The 20,577-nt window shown below is 39.2% G+C and overlaps 1 protein-coding gene across 2 annotated transcripts in view; it reads right to left on the bottom strand.

Annotated features, from left to right (window-relative positions):
- Positions 1–20,577, bottom strand: part of SPTBN5 (spectrin beta, non-erythrocytic 5) — a 90,033-nt gene that overhangs the window by 43,150 nt on the left and 26,306 nt on the right. Inside the window, exons 26-29 of one of the 2 annotated variants that reach the window (XM_026849776.1) lie at positions 19,113–19,223; positions 17,775–17,954; positions 13,594–13,797; positions 12,202–12,351 (exon numbers count right to left, since the gene is read on the bottom strand). In XM_026849776.1, the coding sequence (XP_026705577.1) occupies positions 12,202–12,351; positions 13,594–13,797; positions 17,775–17,954; positions 19,113–19,223 (645 nt within the window). The remainder of the gene's footprint in view (positions 1–12,201; positions 12,352–13,593; positions 13,798–17,774; positions 17,955–19,112; positions 19,224–20,577) is intronic. The other variant, XM_026849777.1, reaches the window with a different exon arrangement.

Raw genomic sequence — 20,577 nt, 5'->3', positions numbered from 1 at the left:
ATAGTAGGGCTTCATGGTCTTGAGGAAGAAAGAGAAGCATTAACAGGTCCCACTAAGGAAAGTAACCTATCACTGCTTATCAGAATCACTAAGTCACAAGGCTGGCAGTGAATTCCAGAGGTCTAAGTCATCCTTATAATCCAAAACAAGATCTACACTGCTGAGTCTGACAGATGTCTGTATGACTCCTTCTTAGAAGACTTCCAATAACAGACACTCTGCAGCCTCCCGGGGCAATTTATTCCAGTGCTTCATCACCTTTACCATTAGCAAGATTTTCCAAATATTTAGCCTGAAAATACATCGCTAAGTCTTGACCTCATTACATACTGCCTTATTTTTCACACTAAGGAAATAATTCCTTTTACATTTATTTCAGCCTTGTACATGTTTGTAGGCTTTGTGCATGCTGTGATTTCTATCTTCTCTAGGCTAAAACCACCCTGATCTGATCAGTCATTTTACAAAGGTTCTGTCGTCTTGATTATTCTTATTGCTTTCTTCTTGGTCTTCTCTATTTCCACTTATTTTGAAATGGTGTTCCTAATACTTGATGCAATAAATGTCAGTAAGCAATAAGGCTGCCAGAGTGAAGGTAGTGAAGAAAGCAGAGAGCTTATGTCCGCCTTTTAAGATTAATCTGCATACATCTGTGTATGGTGCTTATCTTTTACACAATACCATGAACTCAAATTCACCTTGCAACCTACTATAAGCTTCCAGAAACTTTTCAGAAGAACTGCTATCAGACCAGCTTGTCCCCATCCTGTATTTGTGCAGCTGATTATCCCTGAAAAATGTCATAGCTTGCACCTGTACCAAGTACATTACATCTTTTATTTTTTCAGGCCATCTTTCCAACTTGCCTGTATTAATTTTATTTACTGTCTGTCCTGTCAGTGTCTGATGCAGAAAGACCTTAGTCTAAAATAAAAAATGCAGTTTTAAGGAAACTGACCTCTGCACTACTTGCTTTTAACACTGTGAGGACCTTTTCTAACTAATCCACATACATTAAGGCATCACAGTGTTTCATGACTTGTTTCTGATATTAAAAAAGCTGACTGCCCAGTTACTTCTCTCATGCATTCCGTTATGTTCAGTTTTGACAAATGCAAAGGAAGAAACAATGTAGTTATCTATTATCAGCAACCAACAAAGCTTTTCTGCAGGCCAGTAGGAATTTATTATTTTCCAGGGGATTTAATTGCTCACAGTTTCTTCCCTTATTCAATGACGAGACAACAGCAGGACAAAAACCCCAATCAGAGGCTCTGATGAAACATGAGCAAAAAATACCTGTGGACAATGTCACTCCACAATTCACAGTGGAGTGAATATGACTGGACAGACTGTTGGAGTTCACACTGCTCAATTTATCGGCTGGGACATAGCACTGTGTAATCCATTTAGTGAGCTCATAAAATTGTACATATTTAGAAAAGGATGAGAAATTCCAACCAGTAACTCTACGTGGGTGAAGTGCAATTAGCAGCAATGGAAGAATTTGAGATCAGTGTTGTAGTGTGAAAGAACTGAGGCAGGAAAGAAACAGAATATAATCGGTGAAACAACACAACCACTAATAGTTTCAGAAGAGGGCTGGTAAAGAATATAGGTAAATCTGTACCTTAAAACCACAGATGTGCACAGGTAAAATAAAATCTAGAGAGATATCTTTTGCTTTGCAAAATATTATAGTCCTGTCTTACAGGGTGTTTTTTAGAGGAGAGAAAAGGTATTCTTAGGCAGCTACTGTAGAAAACCAGTAATGATCTTCATTGTGTGCACAGAAGTATTGGATGACTTTAACCGCACAAAGCATCTTCTGAAGGAGATGGTTTCCCAGCCATATGTTATGTGCAGGGGCATCCAATCCATACCTACTTGTCAGAGTCTGAGTCCACTAGCAGGCTCTGTCAGCCCAGACTGTCCCCTGGACGAATCCCCTGCTCCCACCTGAGGGTCTCTCTGAGGCTCAGTCCTGGCCCCAGCCCTGCATTGAGGGAAGCCTGAGCCCTGCCCCAGTCCTCCGGGACAGACCCCAGTTTCCATTCATTACCTCTCTTTGTTGCCTTGATCTCCAGCTGATGGATGGATCTTGTTACTGCCGCCACCACTCAGCCCTCCTTGGCAGCTGTGGCTAAGACGACTGGCAGCCTGACTTGGCCTTTGTCATTAATTTTTTGGGAGTTAGAGAGGAATATTTTGCCTATACAGACAAATGCGTAGAAGAATATAGTGCCCAGGACAGATGTTCAGACTGCTCTATACTAATCCATGCTGAGTTTGAGAAGAAAGGTGAATAAAACCCAACACTAATCACTGCCAAGAAGAGGAGAAAGCCACTGTACAACAGACCCAAGTTTTTAGTAAGTCTGGCCCATAAATCACCAGGATGCTTAAAGAAAAACATTAACGCCTCTGTTATGCCTCTGTATGTTAAATACAACCCCACCAGAAGGTAGATATTCTGTCATTCAAATTTTAATCCTTTGATCTATCCTACTCATCAAGTATATGAAATTATGACAGACTTTTTTTTTTTTCTTAGAGTGTTTTTGGATTTGTTTTGCTTTTGTGGAGGAAGATGTCTGTCTACTGTAATGCTTTATTAAACCACTTATAATTACTGTCCATATTTACATTGCTGTTACTAACACCAAAATAAAAACTTATTGGCTGAATCTAACTCCTGTTCAGGATACACAAACATATAGCCATGCTGCACCTCTATTTTGGTGTTTTAAATGCTGCTTTAAAAGCATTGTAGCTTCTCTGTCATATTTTATGGATTATGTACCATTTTTGGTCAAAAAAGATTTACCTGAGGAAACAGAAAATTCCCATAATTTTCCACATATCACTCCAGGACCTTTAGTAACTGTTAACAGTGAAACTACAAACTCTGTGAGACCTGGAGACACGGTTAGCCATTAGTTTTTCTGCTTACATATCTGTGGCAGAAGAAAAGGCAAGGGACATCTACTAGGAAAGAGGGATACTTTCTTAGGAAAAAGAGAACAGACACATTTGAGAGCAGGGCTGTGGGATGGTGAGTCACAAGCAGCTGCTACTGGAGTGCTCAGTGCCTTGCTCCCACTGAAAATACACAAATAAGACCAAGCATTCAAAGCCCCATTCCTTTAGCTGTTACAGCAGTGGGAAGAAGTTCTCTTGACTTCTGAAAGCTTTGGACTAGGTCCTCCAAGGAGAAGCCCATGCAAATGCTCTTGGGAACCCAGGTTTTAATACTGAGAAAGAACACTGGTGCACAAAAAGAAAACTTTTGCAAAAGAAAACTGTGTACGTACATTACAGGACAGGCAATGGCAACACACTTAAAAGAAAGCAGCCCCAGTAGCACTAACTTGGAGAGCTGCTGAGGTAAAAACTTTCCATTTGTCTTTTAAACAGAAATCTTATTACAGTTATTGCTAGAATCATTTAAGCATTTGTACACGAATCTGAAAGCAGAATGGAAACTGGCTTCCACACCACAATGCTGGCCTGTGGCCAATTACATCACTTTTTTGGCATATTTTTAGACAGGTCTCCAAACTCCTGCTCTGAATGGGACGTGTTGATTTCAAATACAAAACACTGCATAGTTCTCCTCAGGTAATCTACCAGGGTCTCCCACAGCACACAGCAGGTATAAACTTCCTTTCCAAGTTTGTTTCTGTTATGAATCATGGCCCATCATCAGGAATTTAATGCTTAGCCACAAAAAACACCAAAGATTTCACCACTTGCTGTATCATGGACCCATTTTTAAGTGAAGACTTGCAAAGACGCTTAAAACCCCAAAATGGACTTGGCCCTTTTGGAGATTTGAAATGGAGCATGTAACAAATAGCCAAGTCATTAACAATGCAAAGCACAGAAAGGGAGGTCTTAACTCTTCTTAAATGGATTTTTTTCACTATTTCTGAGCTCATTGCATGAATTCAGCCACACTGTCGTAAGACCTCTTACAGAAAAGTTAATGCAGAACTAAATGTGAAGTCCAACTAAAAACATTTAAAATTGTTCCTTTTAAATAAAATAGTACTATATACACACATGTGACAGTACATGCCAACTCTAGCTTTTGGAGAAATACTGAATGAAACATTTTAGTCATTAGGATAACTATGCTCTTTGGATGCCACAACTGCACATTTATACACACTGGAAACTGACACAGCCCCAAAAGAAATTTGTCTTCCAAGAAGTGTCATTTTTATTTTACTAGAATTTAAACTATTTTAAGTATTTTTGCAAATCCACTCCCTTCTGCTTCTACTCTTCACAGTATAGCAAAGATTTTGCCCCCCACTGCCTGCCTTGGGCTTGCTGCTAAGATTGCTGAAATTCCACTGAAAATCTTTCCGTTCTAAGCACGTACTAAAAGCGAGAATTACACCCAGTTGTAAATGCCTTCACTTAAAGCACATAATCAAGTCCAAACTCTCTGCCCAGATGGATAACAAGGTTTGATTTTACTTACTCCCAATAAAAGTAAATACAAAAAAGATTTCATGAAAAAAATTAAATTTGTTTTAGTAAAGTAAATAAATGTGCTTAATACCATGATTATATATGGTTCACAAATATGTTGTACTATTGTTTCATTTCAGTAAAAGTTATAAGGTATCATACTATAAACATAAGTGGAATAAAACACAGTGAAGTTGTTTATAAAAAAAAATACATACACCTTTTCTATCATACTTACATCACTGTATTGGCCTCTGATCTCACAATCTAGATGTGAAATTCTAATGTTAAATGTATTTAACATTTCCTTCCCCTCTCCCACTGTATGCTGTCTCATTGGCATAACAATATAATTATCTGATATAAGAAGTGTATATGTGAAAAACAGAGAGCAGTCAGTATTTGTTTTCTCATAACTGGTATGATCTCTTCCTCTCAGCTATCCCCTCCTTCTTCAAAACCCACCAGCTCAAACCCTATCCTGTAAGTAGTAGGTGTTAGACCAGAATCCTATGTCTATACAACATCATCATTAAAATATTTACGTATGAAACATTTTTCTGAAGGCAGACTAAATTCCTCTTAAACGCTCCGTAGTTTCACTGCTAAAAACTTTGCTGGGATGTCCAGATTTGAGATGCTATGGAGACTAAATTCCCTTCATTTCCCTCAGGAAAGGGTGGTGCCTCTCTTTTTCTAAGGGGAAAAAAAAGTGATTTTTTTCCTACACACTTAAATATTTTGGGTTTGGAAACAAGTATTACTTTTAAAAGTTACAAAACCAGGAATTAACCATTTAGAAATATAGCATAATCTGACAAATAAGAAAATGAAGACAGTTAAACAGAAAAACCTAAGAAAAACTACACTGAGGATTTGTCCCAGGTCCCAGCCCAACTAGCAGAGAAGAAAACCAGTTCCTGGCTCTGAAGTCTTGAACCTTCAAAGTGGTGAGCACTATGGCCCAATATGCACATGCATAGTATTAAGCATTGTCATGTTGACAATAGTACTCTAATGGTTAAAAAGAAACATTTAAGTGCTTGATCAGATCAGAGTGCTCAGCTTCACTTAGGATAGATCAAGCTATAGCTGCAGCCTCAGTGACAGCAGAACACAAGTAGTTTTCCGATTGTCCCAGAAGTCATCTCTAGGGGTGAGAACATGGCAGGAAACATACAAAAAGAAATCCATGTGGTTTGATTAACACAACTTAGAACTTTCGTTTGCAAATGTTCCTAGAATGGAATGGAAATCTTCACGACTCTCCTTCCAGATCCAAAGGATGCAATGTTGACAGCAATAGATGGACACCATGCACCCTCCGTGTCTCTGTGAGTTGAAGACGTGGTGTGAGCTGGTATGTTTGTCAAAATGTTGTCAGGGCATACACTTTTCAGAGTGCATGTTTCCTGGGAAGATCTCAGACCAGATCTTGCCCAATGGCTAGGAAGCAATCCTGTGCAGCAAACTGGATTCACTGATAGAGAGAGGCCAGCCCCAATCTCCACAGGGTGAAAGGGTGTACCAGCTATATCTGAATCATGTGTTTTGATAAAGATTGTTGGACTTGGGCTTCTTCTAAATTCTCTCACCACCTGAATAGGCATAGCAGTCCAAGGGGTGGCAAGTATCAGGGTGATTTTGGAAACCTTGTGGTGAGCAGGTGTTAGACGATCACGTGGAGTCTTCCTAAACTCTGGCATAGATGAAGGGTGGTTCTGAAAGACAATCAGCTCTGGATTTAAATCCTTGCTTGTGACCTCATTCCCACTAGTTGAATTTTCTCTTCCAGTCAGCACAGCTGGGGACAGCCACATATCTCTGGGGACAGTCTGCTGGGGAAGACCAGGATACTTAGAGGAAGTCACATGAAATCTTGTGATTTGAAGGGCTGGCGACCCACCTGAAGCAAAGCCTTGTTTTGGTTTCTGGGATCCTGTTGGGAGACCAGCTGGAGTTTCAGGCACCTTTTCTAATTGTGGCATGAGCAGACTTGAATGAGCATGACTGCTTCCATGGGAATCTGCTCGAAAAGGCTTTATCATCAAGCTGCAAGTTGAAATGTAGAGCTTCACTGAAGCATGGAGGTCTGGCATTTGGGCATTGCACTGGCTACAGCCTTGTTGGGGTGGGAGAGAATCACAAGGTTCCAGGGATGCATGCAGATTTTTGCTGTGGAGTGTAGGAACAGCAGGAATAGCAGACAGATCAACGTCTAGGCGAGATGTCCAGCTTGGCATAGCTTTGCAGGAAAGGACATCAGTGGGCAAAGATACAGCAAGCTTCAAGGGACTGTTTTTTTCAGGAGAAATATGATGAGCATTTTTTTCTCTTTCTGAATATTGCTTGTAAGATGCAGATGTTGACCAAGTGCCAGAACCCTCATATCCATGGCCCTGAGGGTCCCTGGGAAGACTGGAACACCTGGATGTCTCATCAGAAGGACTGACACAGCGACTAGTGCTCCCAAAACCTTTTCTCCGGTCTGTGTGTTCCAGGACGACATCTAGCCTTGAACAGTAAGCTCCAGAAGACACACTGCTTGGTGGTGAGCTGGCATTTCCTGGAGCAAACTCGGCAACTGATTGACCAGTGGGAGGATGCCATGCTGATGCTGGCATCTTTAGAAAAGGCCTGTCCCGCACAGCAGATTCAAAAGGAGGAGGTGGGGTCATTCTGCTGGAAGACAGCATCATTTCCACAGTGGAGACATAGGTTGCAGATGAAAGTTTGCAGCGATGGTCCCTGCATGACATTCTGAAGTTTAGTCCTAAATGATGCAAAAATCAAAGCCACAGAAGCTTGTCTTTCCCCCTGTTTTTAAAACCAACTCCTAATCCTTTTTCCTTTGGCACTGGAAATTTCCATTCTTCCTCTGAAGCAAAGGAATGAGAGATGAATAAACATGCTCCAGTAAAAAATGTATAAACTAAAAAAATCCACATTCAAAATAAAAACGCACAGCTCTTCTAATACTGCTACCACTGCCTGTCACGTCTGCAAAGTGATATGAGTGTGGGATGGGCAGAAAGATAAATTACAGAGCATGAGGCTCTGCTCCCCGAGTGTTCTGACAGTGAGACTGCAGACAGAGTAGGAAGGAGCCAAAAACGCCTGCCAGAGACAGCCTGCAAACTCGCTGTTATTTCATCTGTGAAGAAAAAAAAAAAAGAAAGCAGCTAACCTGAGCAGTGCATCTGCTGCTGTGAAAAGGTTAGAGCGGAGCAGAGTGTACTGGACACTGCTTCTGCTCAAAGCAAAAAATTTTTTTTCTTCTTTCTCTTTTTCAGCTGTTGCTTGTCTGTACTCCTTATGGCAAGATCTCAGTTTGCAGGTCTTAGGAAAGTTTCCTACAGCAAAAAAAAAAAAAAAAAAAAATTCAAGATAGACATTTGCCTAATTTTCTCCACATGTGCTCTATTTTCTTTAGCATAGAACAATCCTAGACTAAATTCTGCAGAAATCCTTCGAAGGTTTAAGTAATTTGGATGTAATATAAGATGCTGGCGTAAAGTCAAACCTGTCACACTGGCACAGACAGCGAATGAGAGAGCAGCTCTCAGTAGTAGTTCTGAGTTTAAAACACTCCTCTGTTGCCTTCTTCCTGCCTCTGTTCCCTGCTGCTGGGGGAAAGACTTGGACTAAAGCATATGAAGTACCAGGAAAAATAGATTGAAAAATCATGGGATGGCAGAAGCTGCTTTCTTACACACGTATTCTGCAGATGTGCAAAGTGAAATGCACATGCCAGAGCTTCACATCAAACACAAAAGTCAGAAGAAACACAAGGGGTGGAGAGATTGCTTATATTTGTTTGCCCAATAGGAATCCATTTTGAATGTGTGTTTGCTTTTGTCCTTTCTGAAAGCAGCAAATGAAAAAATTCCCACTGGGAAAGTGGTTTGAGAGTCTTCAATTGATGCCTTGGCTGAATACTTTTTGAAAACACATGTAAAAGGACTGCTTTCCTACCATCCTGCTTGTCTCCCTAGGGAGCAGTCTGTGTCACTACACAGCCACATTTTAACTCCATATAGTACTAACAGAATCCCATCCAAAAGAAATAGAATCTTCTTGCACTTGTTCTTCAAATGCAGAGAAATAAAATACAAATAGTAACTAAGGTACCTCAGTTCACTGTCAAATTGTATACACTGATCCATAAGGCAGATGGTGGCAGCTGCAAAAGACAGCCTAGTGGTTCTTGCTCTTTCTCCCTCATTTAGATGGGAGTCCTGCAGCACAACAATATCCCATTTGAGGAATGATGACACTTCGAGATGTGAGAATAAAAGCAATGGGGGATATTCTGGGAATACAGGAATTCCACCTGTAGAGGAATCACAACAATGTTGCTGTTTCTATTCAGGGCCAGGCTAATGCACTTCTATCAAGGAAGGACTAAAATCCAGTAGAAGGTAAATTCCTTCCTGATCTTCCATAAACAGCAGCAAGTGAGTCTCTTCTTGCAATTATTTGCTTTCATTATTGATTTAATCCCATAAATTCTTCAAAGATACATCTTATTTTGTATGTGAATACATATAGTCTCTGTCTTCTCAGCAGCACAATAGCCTAAACCTGCATCACTCTATGTGAACTGACACTGCTCTTGACACCGAAGTGATCACCGACATTGCCAGATCTCAAATCAGTAAAACTGACTTAAAGACAACAAAATATGATTTTAAATGAGCAAGTGGCACTGGAATTTGTAAAGTACAGCTGAGATGTGCTTTCACTACTACTCTTTAGCTTTGAGGCAAGCTGCCTCTTCTTTGTGTACTTTGCTCAGTATGGGTTAAAACCAAGATGACAAGAATGGACAATACAGAAATGAGTTATTATGATGGAGGAAAGCTAGTAATTTCCGAAAGGAAAGCTGTTCATAGTACTGGCCTAATTGGTGCATCCAGAGTACTGAGAGTTGAAATTCATCCTGAATGTTCACTGATCACTGAGGATCTGTTTGTTTGCATTCTTGGATATGAACAAATTCAGCATCTCTTCTTCCCACCTAACTGCACTTATACATTTCCTGGATTGAATTTGAGCACTAATTCATAACAGTTTCTTCTAGGTGTTGTGGTAGCTTGGTGATGGTAGGGACTGTGTCAGTGAAGAAGGAAACATATGGCTGACTGATATCCAGATTACTAATTTAGAAATCCATGGCATCCTGTAATTTCCCTGGTATCTTGCAGGTAGATACTTGGTCACTGACTGCGATATCATGGGCATTTGTCTATACAGTCACACCATTGTGACTACTTTTCTATTTTATGACAGCAACTCTGTAAGTATGCAACTGCAATTCTTTACATGCACAGATCTCTCACAAAAGGAAGAGTTCTTCAATCAGTTGTAATCTTCTGAGGATTAAATATAAGCAAAAAATGAGAAAAAATAAGTTTATGATTTTTTTTTCTACAGCTAGAGTGTTCTTTTCAACCTGAGTGCTTTTTTTTTAAAAAAAAAATATCAGATGCAGAGAGTGGTGGAGGGAATGTAAGAGCATATGACTGTTGCTCCCTCATTCTCTATACCTGCATGGATAAGACCAACTTGTTATCATTCCCCTCTCCTTATTCTCTTATTCTTCCTGACTGTAAAATGTCATCTGGGTGAAGGGGTTCTGAGAGGGACAGCCAAGTAGCTATGCTTTACTGTTCTGCTTTCTGAACATTAGTCACAGTGAGAGCAACTGAATACCAGGCTACTTGGAAATTCATAGAGAAAATACGAGAGAAAGATTCTGATAATAGAACTGCTCTTCATGGTCTTCAAGGTCTCAGTCCTCATTCTCAGGCTTTGCTTTGACTGAAGAAACTTGCAGTAGGAGACAGGCACTGTGACTGATCCTACCAAGAGAATTTACCCAGTCTGTGATGAAAACCCGTCCCTTCCATGGCAGTCTACATCACTGCACATGGCAATGGTAAATTCATCTAAATAAATAAGTAATATGAAGTACACTTTACCTGTACAGAATGGATTGGGGGCACACTGAAAACACCAGGTACAACCCTTTTCATGTAAGAGTAATATAGTCTTCTGCAATCAGGACTCATGACTGAGGGGCAAGAAGAGACACTAATCCACAGTAGCTTCCTATGCGTTTACATCTCCAGTATACAGCAGAGCAGATGCTGTAGTCACCGTGCCTGTGCATGTTGGCTGATCTCCATTTCATGAAAAAAGAAAGAATACAGTGGCCAAAGTTTTGTAGAGTTTACACTTGCCCTGATTATGCTACCCATGCACGAGGTTAGCAATTATGTAGCATTGCTTGGTAGAGAATTGAGAGAGATACAATGCAAATTGGGCCATTTGCTAATTAAACAAGTTTTTAATGGGCAGAACTATGTAATATTTTACACCAGAAACCTGAACCTAGGTGAAACTCTCAGTTTCATGCTTTGGTACAAACTCAGAATGCAGGTCATAATTGCCAAGGGTCCAAATTGTAGGGAATTATGAAGATACACATTTCCGTCAGGGAATGAGTAGCAGAAGGCTCCAAGTCCATGTGTCCCAAACAGTTAAGTATTACCATATGGCACAGCTCAGAGTCGGTTTTCCAAAAGATTTAGTGCCGGTGGCAAAGCACTGGTAGAAAACAGAACTCAGCATAAGCTGAGAGCCATTGTATTATGCTGCCAGTGGTCTCTGAGAATTAAGAATTATTTTTTCTTAATAAGAAATGACCAGAGGTACAACCTCCTTCAGCTTTTCTTCAACCCTTCAGCTTGGCAGCCTTAAACCCACCCATTGATGTGGTTTGCATGCCAAGCCTTAGCACAGTTAAAACAATCCATCAATCTATGAATTTGCACAGTGACTAGAAAAGACATATAAATTCTGCACTCAGTTTTGTAATACCAAATATCAGACCTAAAGCTGGAACCTCTTTAAATAATTCCATGAATCCAGGGAAGTGCGAGAGAGACAAAAGATAATTTAATATTGATGAAACAAATCTATTTCAAGAGCTGCAAAATGATGATAAGAACATCCTTCTGTCTCTTTGTATTAACTGTATCAGCCCTATCTTTTCCTGAGAGGGCTTTTTTTAACTAGCTCTTCTTTCTCCACTGCAAACAAACAAATATTCCTTACAATCAAATTCTTTCATAGTTGTTCTCCGCACTGTTATCATCTCCCTTGCAGAACTAAGAAATCAATTCCTTTCCCTGGATGATCCATTTTCTACTAGTTGCATTTCCCCAGCACTAACCCTCAGCCTGGGGTGAGGTTTTGAGCAACACCTGCAAAATAATCTCTCTGTCGTCCTTCCAACCTGCTTTACAATTTCCCTTCTCTCTGAAGCCTACAAAACAATTTGCCGGTGGTTAAGCAGTTGGTATGCTGAGACCTGTTTGTAAAGCAAACTAAGACTGGACTGTTGTCTCCCTCTTCTGTTGTGACTCTCATCTGTTAGCTCATATCAATTTGCAGTAAATTACCTTTCAGGCAAAAGAATCATCTTTTTGCTTCTGGTTTCACCCTAAGCTCCATAACAAAGCAGGGGTCTTGTACTCTGCTACTGTCTCCAAGTAATACCACATGCAAATAATAACAACAAAAAGAATGCCTTGTTTATACACAGACCCAAGGATTTTAAGTTGTAGGTGAACAGTAGTGCCCCTTTTAGTTTGTAAGGGTTCAAAGGCTTGAAGAGTTTAACTGCTTATTTCAAGTTTATAATTCACTCACCTCCTGCGAGTTCAGGAGCATGTCCAGATGATCCCAATCCTTGTAGAACATTTGTTCTTGGTGTATTTTCTCCAGCCACTCCTTCTTCTCTTTCCATTCATTGTACACATTTTCCTTCTCTTCCAACAGAGCCTGTAGCTTCTGCTGAATCTGAACACAATTTCCAATGAAAAACTAATGCTGGTCTTTATACCCCCTGGACCAGGGTAAGGTGGGAGGAGAAAGGATTAAGCGCAGTGTTGGATAAACCCCTTAAATCACAACAAAATTATCAAACAGAAAAAAGTAGAACAAGTTCTAGAACTTATATTTGAGCAGAGAGATAATCAAAGGTGCCTTATTTCAGGAATGGAGGAGTGCTTCTTACAGCATACACAGCAGCCCAAGCAAAGAGTACAGAAAGGTAACTGTTTCTCAGGGATACCTTCTAGAATCAAATCCTAATTCTCCATTATCTTTAGTCATAACAGTGCAATTACAGCACTTCAAATTGGGATAGGACAGATATTTAAATAAGTTATCAACACAGCGTATTCTCCGAATCAGTGAATATATGCCTCAATGTTAGATCTCATGTAATTTCAGCTTCCAAATTCTGTATCTTCACAGGTCTTCTATAAATTATTTTTTCCTACATTTTTCTACTGGTGAAGGACTTAACAGTCAGGAAGATTTCTAGTTACTATAGTGATACACTGCAATAGTCAACAAATTTTCAGGAAATAGCTTGGTCAGATGGGACAGTAGTTCGCATGAACTCCACAATTTTCTGAAGATATTTGAGAGATATGTTAATGAATTGTTCAGAGAGAAGTAAATTAGTAGGCACTGGAAAAGAAATAATGCTGTGTGAATCTTAGAAGCTATTTGTCCTGAGTAAACTGACATTTTGATTTCCATCTTTCATTGCCGGGGAGTTAAATATACCAGCATAATTCATTACTACAGAAAATGTTTCAATTAATCTTTCAACTCTCTGATATGTTTGAGTGTTTTCATTATTTGGTTAACAGTGGTTTTGCCCAGCCTGGTCTGGTGTGGATATACCACTGTAATATGAAGCATAGTATTTGTGTGAAAACCCAGTTTGGGAAGTGGGTAGAATTGTCTCCATTGTTCAGAACATAGCAAACTTCTCAAATGAGCTCAGCTTTGCTGCAGTGGGCCCTCAGGAGATGCCAGCCCTCAGCTACTGCTGAGGTAGGAAATGGAACAGATGTTTTGTGCCCAAGCTAGGTAACACACTGAGGCAAATGTAGATTATGCATATGGATAATGTGCGAGTGTACACACGCATTTGTATGCTTACAGTGTGATACAGTATAGAATGATAGTTACACTAGTGTTGAGTAGCTGAATGTGTGTGACTGAACAAAAATGAGTTTCAGTTACCTCTTTTGATCCTGTTTCCCCATCTTGCAAGACTGACTGTCCTAACTGCACCACATGACTATACTTCTCTTCTCGTGCTTCAATTTCTGCCAGTAGTTGTTGATGCTGGGTAAGTCTCAAGCTGCTAGTAGATATGTCCCGAATAGTCTCCTTGGCTCTCATTTCCCTTATTATTTCTGCTGTCCATGAGAAATAGTCCCATACCTGGAATCAGAGAAAATGCAAAAGTTGAGGTTATAGCTCAAGCTTGGGTTATCAGGCAGGAAAATCACAGGCTGAATGTTCAACTTTAAGTGAATAGCAGGTGATAAAAATCACAGACAAGAAAGAAAATATTTCATTAAGGTTTAGAGTACTTTATTAATTTTAACAAGGGTGGGTAATATGACTGCAGGAACTTCTATACAGTGTGTTAAATCATACATGATTTATAATATTATAATCAAACTGTGTCATATCACATCAATGGCAACATGATATCACTTATTGCCCTTTACTCCATCATTCCAAAAATGTTTTCTGGTGTTATTCCTTCACAGAGGATAAATAATATAATCTACTTTTCCATGACTTAGGTTTGACTATAATACAAGTCTATTCAAAACTTAAGTTGTACACATATACTAAAATGAGAGTGAGAATATTCAGGTGACAAACAAATGCACCCACTCTATTAGAGCTGGAAAAAAGGCAATTCACAGGTCAGAAAAAAATGCTTAAGTATATCAGGTATGCAGATTCAGCTCTTGATTTGTGGAACTGTATGACTGAGATGGGCACAGAAACAGTTCTGGCAGGAACAAGAATGTAATGCTAGTTGACTTTCAAAATCCGATGAATAGATAAACATGTTTACAATATTTTAAAGTGTCTGAAGCATTCAGCTGAGGCAATTATGAGCAAGAAATTTCAAAAATCTCTGAGAATTATTTTCTGACTGTGACTGAAGAAACTTATGCAAGTAAAAATAATTCAACATTTTTTGCATGTCTTTTTCTGCATTTGAATTTGCATCTTCACCAGTCCGTTTACTTTAGGCATCTCATTTCAATCTGTAATAGATGTTTGCTCTTATGTGAGAGCTGGTAAAAAATAGGACTGCGAGAAACTGTAAAGATTATGTGGGATGATTAACTAAGTTTTATTATAGTTTGTGCTTGGATTAGTTGATTCAATTCTGAGGTAGTAAATGGTCTTTTAGTTTTTAAGTGTATTTTAAAAAACTGTTGTGCATAGTAACCACTGATGAAAAATGCTTTTTTTGCTGATGAGAAGGTTTCTCTTGTGAATGGCTGCTGGCTTTTCTGCTGAAGGAAACTATGTAATGGAAATAGCTTCTTGCCTGTTCCATTTTACCCATCACTTTATCCCTATAATCAAAATTTTGTACAGCTCAAAGCTGGCTTGTGAACCATCCAGCCAGGAAAAACTATTTTCAGTAAAGCACCACAAAATTGAAATTGGACAGTTTGGCATGATAAGAGTTTAGGCTTTAAAGCCAAGACACTATTCTCTTAAAGCCAGTGAACACAGCTACTAAATGACTCTAAAAGGACCCAAGTAGTGCACATGTGTTGGTGTCATTGTGATTCACAGAACTAATTCACACACGGCTGGATGTCACTGTAGACACTGACATTGCACTTGGCACTACAAATATCTAAGACTCCCTGAGATTTTAAGCTAAGCATTAGGAAAAAAAAATCATAGGATATTTAATGCAATGGAGCAAGTCAAGAGCCAGTAAGAGGTTATAGGACTGCCACTGTCAGCAATATTTAAGGATAGACTAGGCATTAGTCTGCAGGAAACTCCTAAGCAGAGTCAGACAGCGACCATGCAGATCCTAGCACAAACTTCAGAATGAGAACCTCAGATCATGCAGAAATCCTTTGAGTCTATGTCTAAATTCTTCTTCCTTGAAAGAGTTTCTTGGAAGACTTGGAGCCCTCTGCTGTTACTGTGTGTTGTCAGTTAGGGTCATCTCTGCCCTAAAGTCATACTTGATGGGATTTAAGGAGATGCATTGTGCAGAATTCTCCTTTCATAAAAAGGCCGATTTGGTTTTGTTTCACTTCAGATCTGTGTACAATTTCATAATGAAAAAGCCCCATGGACTGCATATGAACAATACTAATGAAGAAAGTACACTGAACAGCTGTGACTAAAATTAAGTTTGTGGACATCTTGGTGCAGCTGAAAGAGGAAAGGGAGCAAAGTTGTGTCTTTGTGCTCAACAATTTTGGGGATGTTCTGCAGCAAAGCTTCTTAATGTACACTAGGGCTGCTTGAGATTGTTACATTCATTAGATGTGGCTGTATAATCCTGTCTTGTCCCATCTGGGCAGAAAGAGGAGCTTACTGAATTTGTGGAACCAGCTCTTCACTTCTTCAAGAATTATTGTCAGGAAAGGAGATGAAAATTGAGAGGATCAAGAACGCTTCTTGTGAGCAGACTGACATCAAAGAGACGGGGAGATGCCTGAGACATAATCCCATCTACTCCTGCCACTGAGAATACAGTCACCTGGCTTTGTCATTTTGTTTTATGATGTTAAGAAAGCACTGTGCAGCCCTCTATTAAGCACTGTCAGATTCATATCTTTTTAAGGTGTTCATTGCTTGTAAATTTACCATTTCAGATGAAAGGACAAACTGCCAGAATAAGAAATGGGCTATTAGGTTTGCCATTCAGATCACAGATTTCAGACAAAATTCAAACCAAAGGTATTTTGCATGGTTCCAGCAATAAAATGGAAAAAGCACCCCCACTAACAGGACATTTTCTATCTGAAGTCAACTAAATTTATGACATAAGTTGTGAAACAAATCAATATCAAAGTGAACTTTGAGTGACATCAAGATCCATCTCCTGATGAAGATGTCCCCAGGTTAAATGTTTCAATAATCTATGTTAGACCAATACATACCAGAAAAAGTTTGCCTTGTTCTTACTATCATTCCTAGATACTGCCAGAAAGACAGTGAACAAATGAACCTTTCATCTACATCAGCAGAGTCATTCTAATTTTCCTTAAGTCATATTCTAATTCCTTTTATTTTCCTAACAAGAGTTCTGCACAAGGTAAAGGATTCTTAAATTAAAAAAAACAACCAAACCCATAAGAACCAAAGTGCCATAAACATTCTTTAACTGTACAACATATTTGTGGATGAAATATGGCAGGTAGTGCTGGTTTGAACACTTTAAAGAGACTTGAAGTGGATTAGCCTAATGTGCAGAAGCCTCTCATGCTAACACAAAAGCATCATGTACATTCTGTTGTGGTCTTGATCCCAGCTCACAACCTTAAAAAATACTTGTGAGAAAGTTTTTTCCAGGTGAGCACACTCTGGATATTCTCTGCTTCCAAGCAAAGGTAGGAACAGCATGTGAACTACCAGAGGTATCTTTAATTGACACTGAAGTTACACCTGGAATAACTTAAGAATACAAAAAACTGTAAAGGTATTCTAGAAATCTATATTAGCAACTTCCTCCATGATAAAAGGGGGCACCCTTGCTGTTTTCATACTTGCTACTGCAGTACTTGCAGCAATAATCTACTAATTTGTGGTGGTGTAGCTCAAGTAAGACTACTGACATTTGCAGAGTATTCTGTGGCAAATCACAGCTCAGTGTCCTACTGAGTTCTTTGGAGACAGAGCTACTGTGCATTGCAGATGATGATATTATGCTGATATATGCATGTCATTGTGTTTAAGCAACTTGAGAGGTTACTGCAAAGACCAGTAGTTGTATATGATACATTCCATGAAGTAAGTTAACAGAGGGATATTGCATGCCCTGGGAGAGAGAACAAACATTTATCCATTATAAATAGAAGTCTAACATCTATTTTTATCACTCTTACTCAGTGGGAATTAGAGTCTTTGGAAAGACTACTGCTACTCCTCTGAAGTGATAAGAGCTTCTGACGAATATCAATTATCCCATACACAGTTGGATACCAGCTTTCCTTCCTACAGAAGGTAAAAGATCCTTATCCTCTAACATCTTTCTAAATAGCTACAAGTACTTAAATACTTGATTAATAACACAGATAGCACCTGCAGCCTTTTACATCAGCCTTTGCAGCTTGGAAGTACACCTATGATACACACACGCTGAAGGCAGCTTTCCCCTGTGTACCAGTGGACAGAAGACAGAAGGTGCTTACATGTGCCTGAAACTGGTAAAGCTTGTATGCTTGTTCCAGAAGTTTCTTGCGCAGTTCCACTTTAGACTTCAGAGCCTTCCAGTTGGTCACTATTGCCTGCTGCTTTGCTTTCAGCTTTTCCACCTGCTTCTTTGAGCAGCGGGTCAGCACACGATCTGCAGAGTGGATCAGCTCCTGCAGCTATACATAGGGACAAAAGAGGAGGGTAGGAAAGAGAATCATAGAGATCCAGCTAGTATCAGAAAAGTTATGATAAGGGCTATGTTAATTGTACACGAAACTACAATTTGAGCAACATTTTCTGACCTAACTTTACTCATGCTAAATAAAAGCTTCCCTAATTTCAGTCCTATGGAATAACAGTGACATCCAGTGTTTGCTAAGGCTCATCACAACAGTGTTTTTTTCAAATAGGCAAGCAGATTTGGCTTCTTGCTTTTACTATACTATTTATTACACGAGTAAGACAATACCTAACCATACCTTGTTTTCTACAGTGACCATATAGATTAACTGTGACTACATTCTTTTCATGCATATCTCATACTTTAAAAGTAAAAAGCAGCTGGTGGGATCAATTCTAGTGTTATTTGCCATAAGGCTAAGATATGAGGCCACTGATAAGTGATATTGGGATAATTACTTCAGTAATCTCAGTATAATGCATGCTGTGTTAACTATATCATTCCATTTACTAAACAGAGGGATGAAAAGTCATACTGGTTTTACTGGTCTAGTTGAAGCTAAGCCAGTCTCCTATACACAAGGAAGCTTTCTAAACAACAGCTGTTCTCATGAGCTAAAATTTTTCACAAGTTTGTATAATGAGCCCTATAATTCTTTCTCACAGTCCAATTCCTATCCCTTTAAACTTGTTGAAAATGCCAGACTGCTTCCCCATCCTTCCTTCTACAATTCTCTCAATACATGCATTTTGTGTTCAATCAATATACAGTTTCTCTGCACATAGAACAGATTCTGGATTTTTCCTTGTAATCACCTCTGGACACTTTGAAGAAGGCAGTAAACACATTATAAAGGCTGGCATAATCATACATTTCAAACAGTGATCAAAAATATCCCTGAGAATCACTTCAATAGTCAGTATTTATTATAATATGTCCCTTATCTGTAAGGTTTAAAATGACCTCCTTTATTGTTGCCATCAAACCTTGAACATATTAAAAAAAGCAGAAGACTAAGGAAGATCCTTGAAGATTTCCAGGCTCTCAGAGAGCGCCTGTAACAATTTTGTTTAAAATACCAAATTATTACTATGATTGTCTTGGAAACTTGAATTTTGGCTACACATTAAAGACCACAAATTGCTTTCATTACCTGCTGCTCATTCCCAGAGAGCTCATGCTCCAGGGCCACATGGTTCCGGAGCTGAGTTTGCACACCTCTCACGTCCTTAGCAACATCATCTGGAATACTTTTGGACTTCTCCTAGAAGAAAGAAATCAAAGAAAGCTTTGTTACTTCTACTTCCAAGCAAATCACACTACAAGCCGTCTTTAGTCATTTTGTGTAATGCAATTCATACTGCACAGTTAAGGACATTCTGGGTTACTCAGCTATGATAAGTAAAAGGAAGCCAGAAAACTCTGTCCTAGTAACTCACTTGTAATTATCTTATTAAGCTACCTAACTGGACTGTGAGAGATGAAGGTTCAAGTCTTCCCTTGATCAGACAATGCAGGAGAATGTCTTACAGACTTTGAGTTTGGAATCAATCTGGAATAGCTACTGCAGTGAAACACAGTGAATTTTAAAAGCAGCACTAACAGCCAGCAGTCTCAGGCTATTCTTTGGGATACAGGTGGTCTATCTGTGAACCATCTTTAGAGAAAAATTTCATTATACATGTTCAGGAAAGAGAAGTTAAAAATGGCATACATGCAAAGAAAGATTACTGTAAAGATGAGAGAAACAGAGAAACCATCATATAAAAGGAGACAAACATTTATTTAGCTCAACAAAGGTTCTGAAGGGATTTAGTTGTTACACAGACATGCACTGTGAACACAGCACGCAAAAAGAAAAGGCATTTCAGCTGGAAGACAACACTGTTGCTAGAATAAAATTATTAGAAAATTGCACCGGGCTAGTTTAGCTGAAAATTAGAAGAATATTTCTAACCATTGGAAAAGTGCATTTTTTTAACAGATTCACAGGCTATTTTGGGGTACCAACAGCACATCTTGGTAAGGCACTGTAAAAGGAGATGCACGTTGTAGTTGCCTATGATATGATGTCACTGGAGTTGGTGACTTAAGGAAGATCTTCTAGTACTATGTTCCTATGAGAAATGGCTTTCCTTAGTAAACATCTGACCAGGATACACAGGAAGGGATGGGCAAGATGACTGAATTGCTCTCAAACTCAGCAGTGAAGCTTATTAACAAGATGCGATGCAAGAAGTGTGTATTGGTTGCCTGGGCCAAACTCAACATGGGGATAAACCAACAGCTGGTCTGTGAAGTGTTTCTGAACTATCACTTCTCACTGCCATGGAATTAACTACTTCATCATTGAAGTTCTGAAAACCCCAGCTGGTATACAGTAAAATATTATGCTTGATTTTCCGTTCATGACAGGGAAAGAAACAGATTAACAGTTGAATAAGGCAGCTTCTGCCAGCACAGGCAAGTAGAGTGTCTACCGCATGTAACCTAACAAAGCTTTGTTGGATCGCTGCCTCCTGTACACATCTGCATTAGGGAAACCACACCTCTCAATAAAGCAAGGATGTGGTTTCTCTGTGAAATTCTTCAGGATGCTCAGATAAAACAGAAGTCTG

This window comes from Athene cunicularia, assembly GCF_003259725.1.
Source record: "Athene cunicularia isolate RWA chromosome 5 unlocalized genomic scaffold, athCun1 chr5_part1, whole genome shotgun sequence".
Classification (NCBI taxonomy): Eukaryota; Metazoa; Chordata; class Aves; order Strigiformes; family Strigidae; genus Athene; species Athene cunicularia.
The sequence above is the reverse complement of the archived record's forward strand: the minus strand, read 5'-3'. Positions and strand labels throughout refer to the sequence as shown.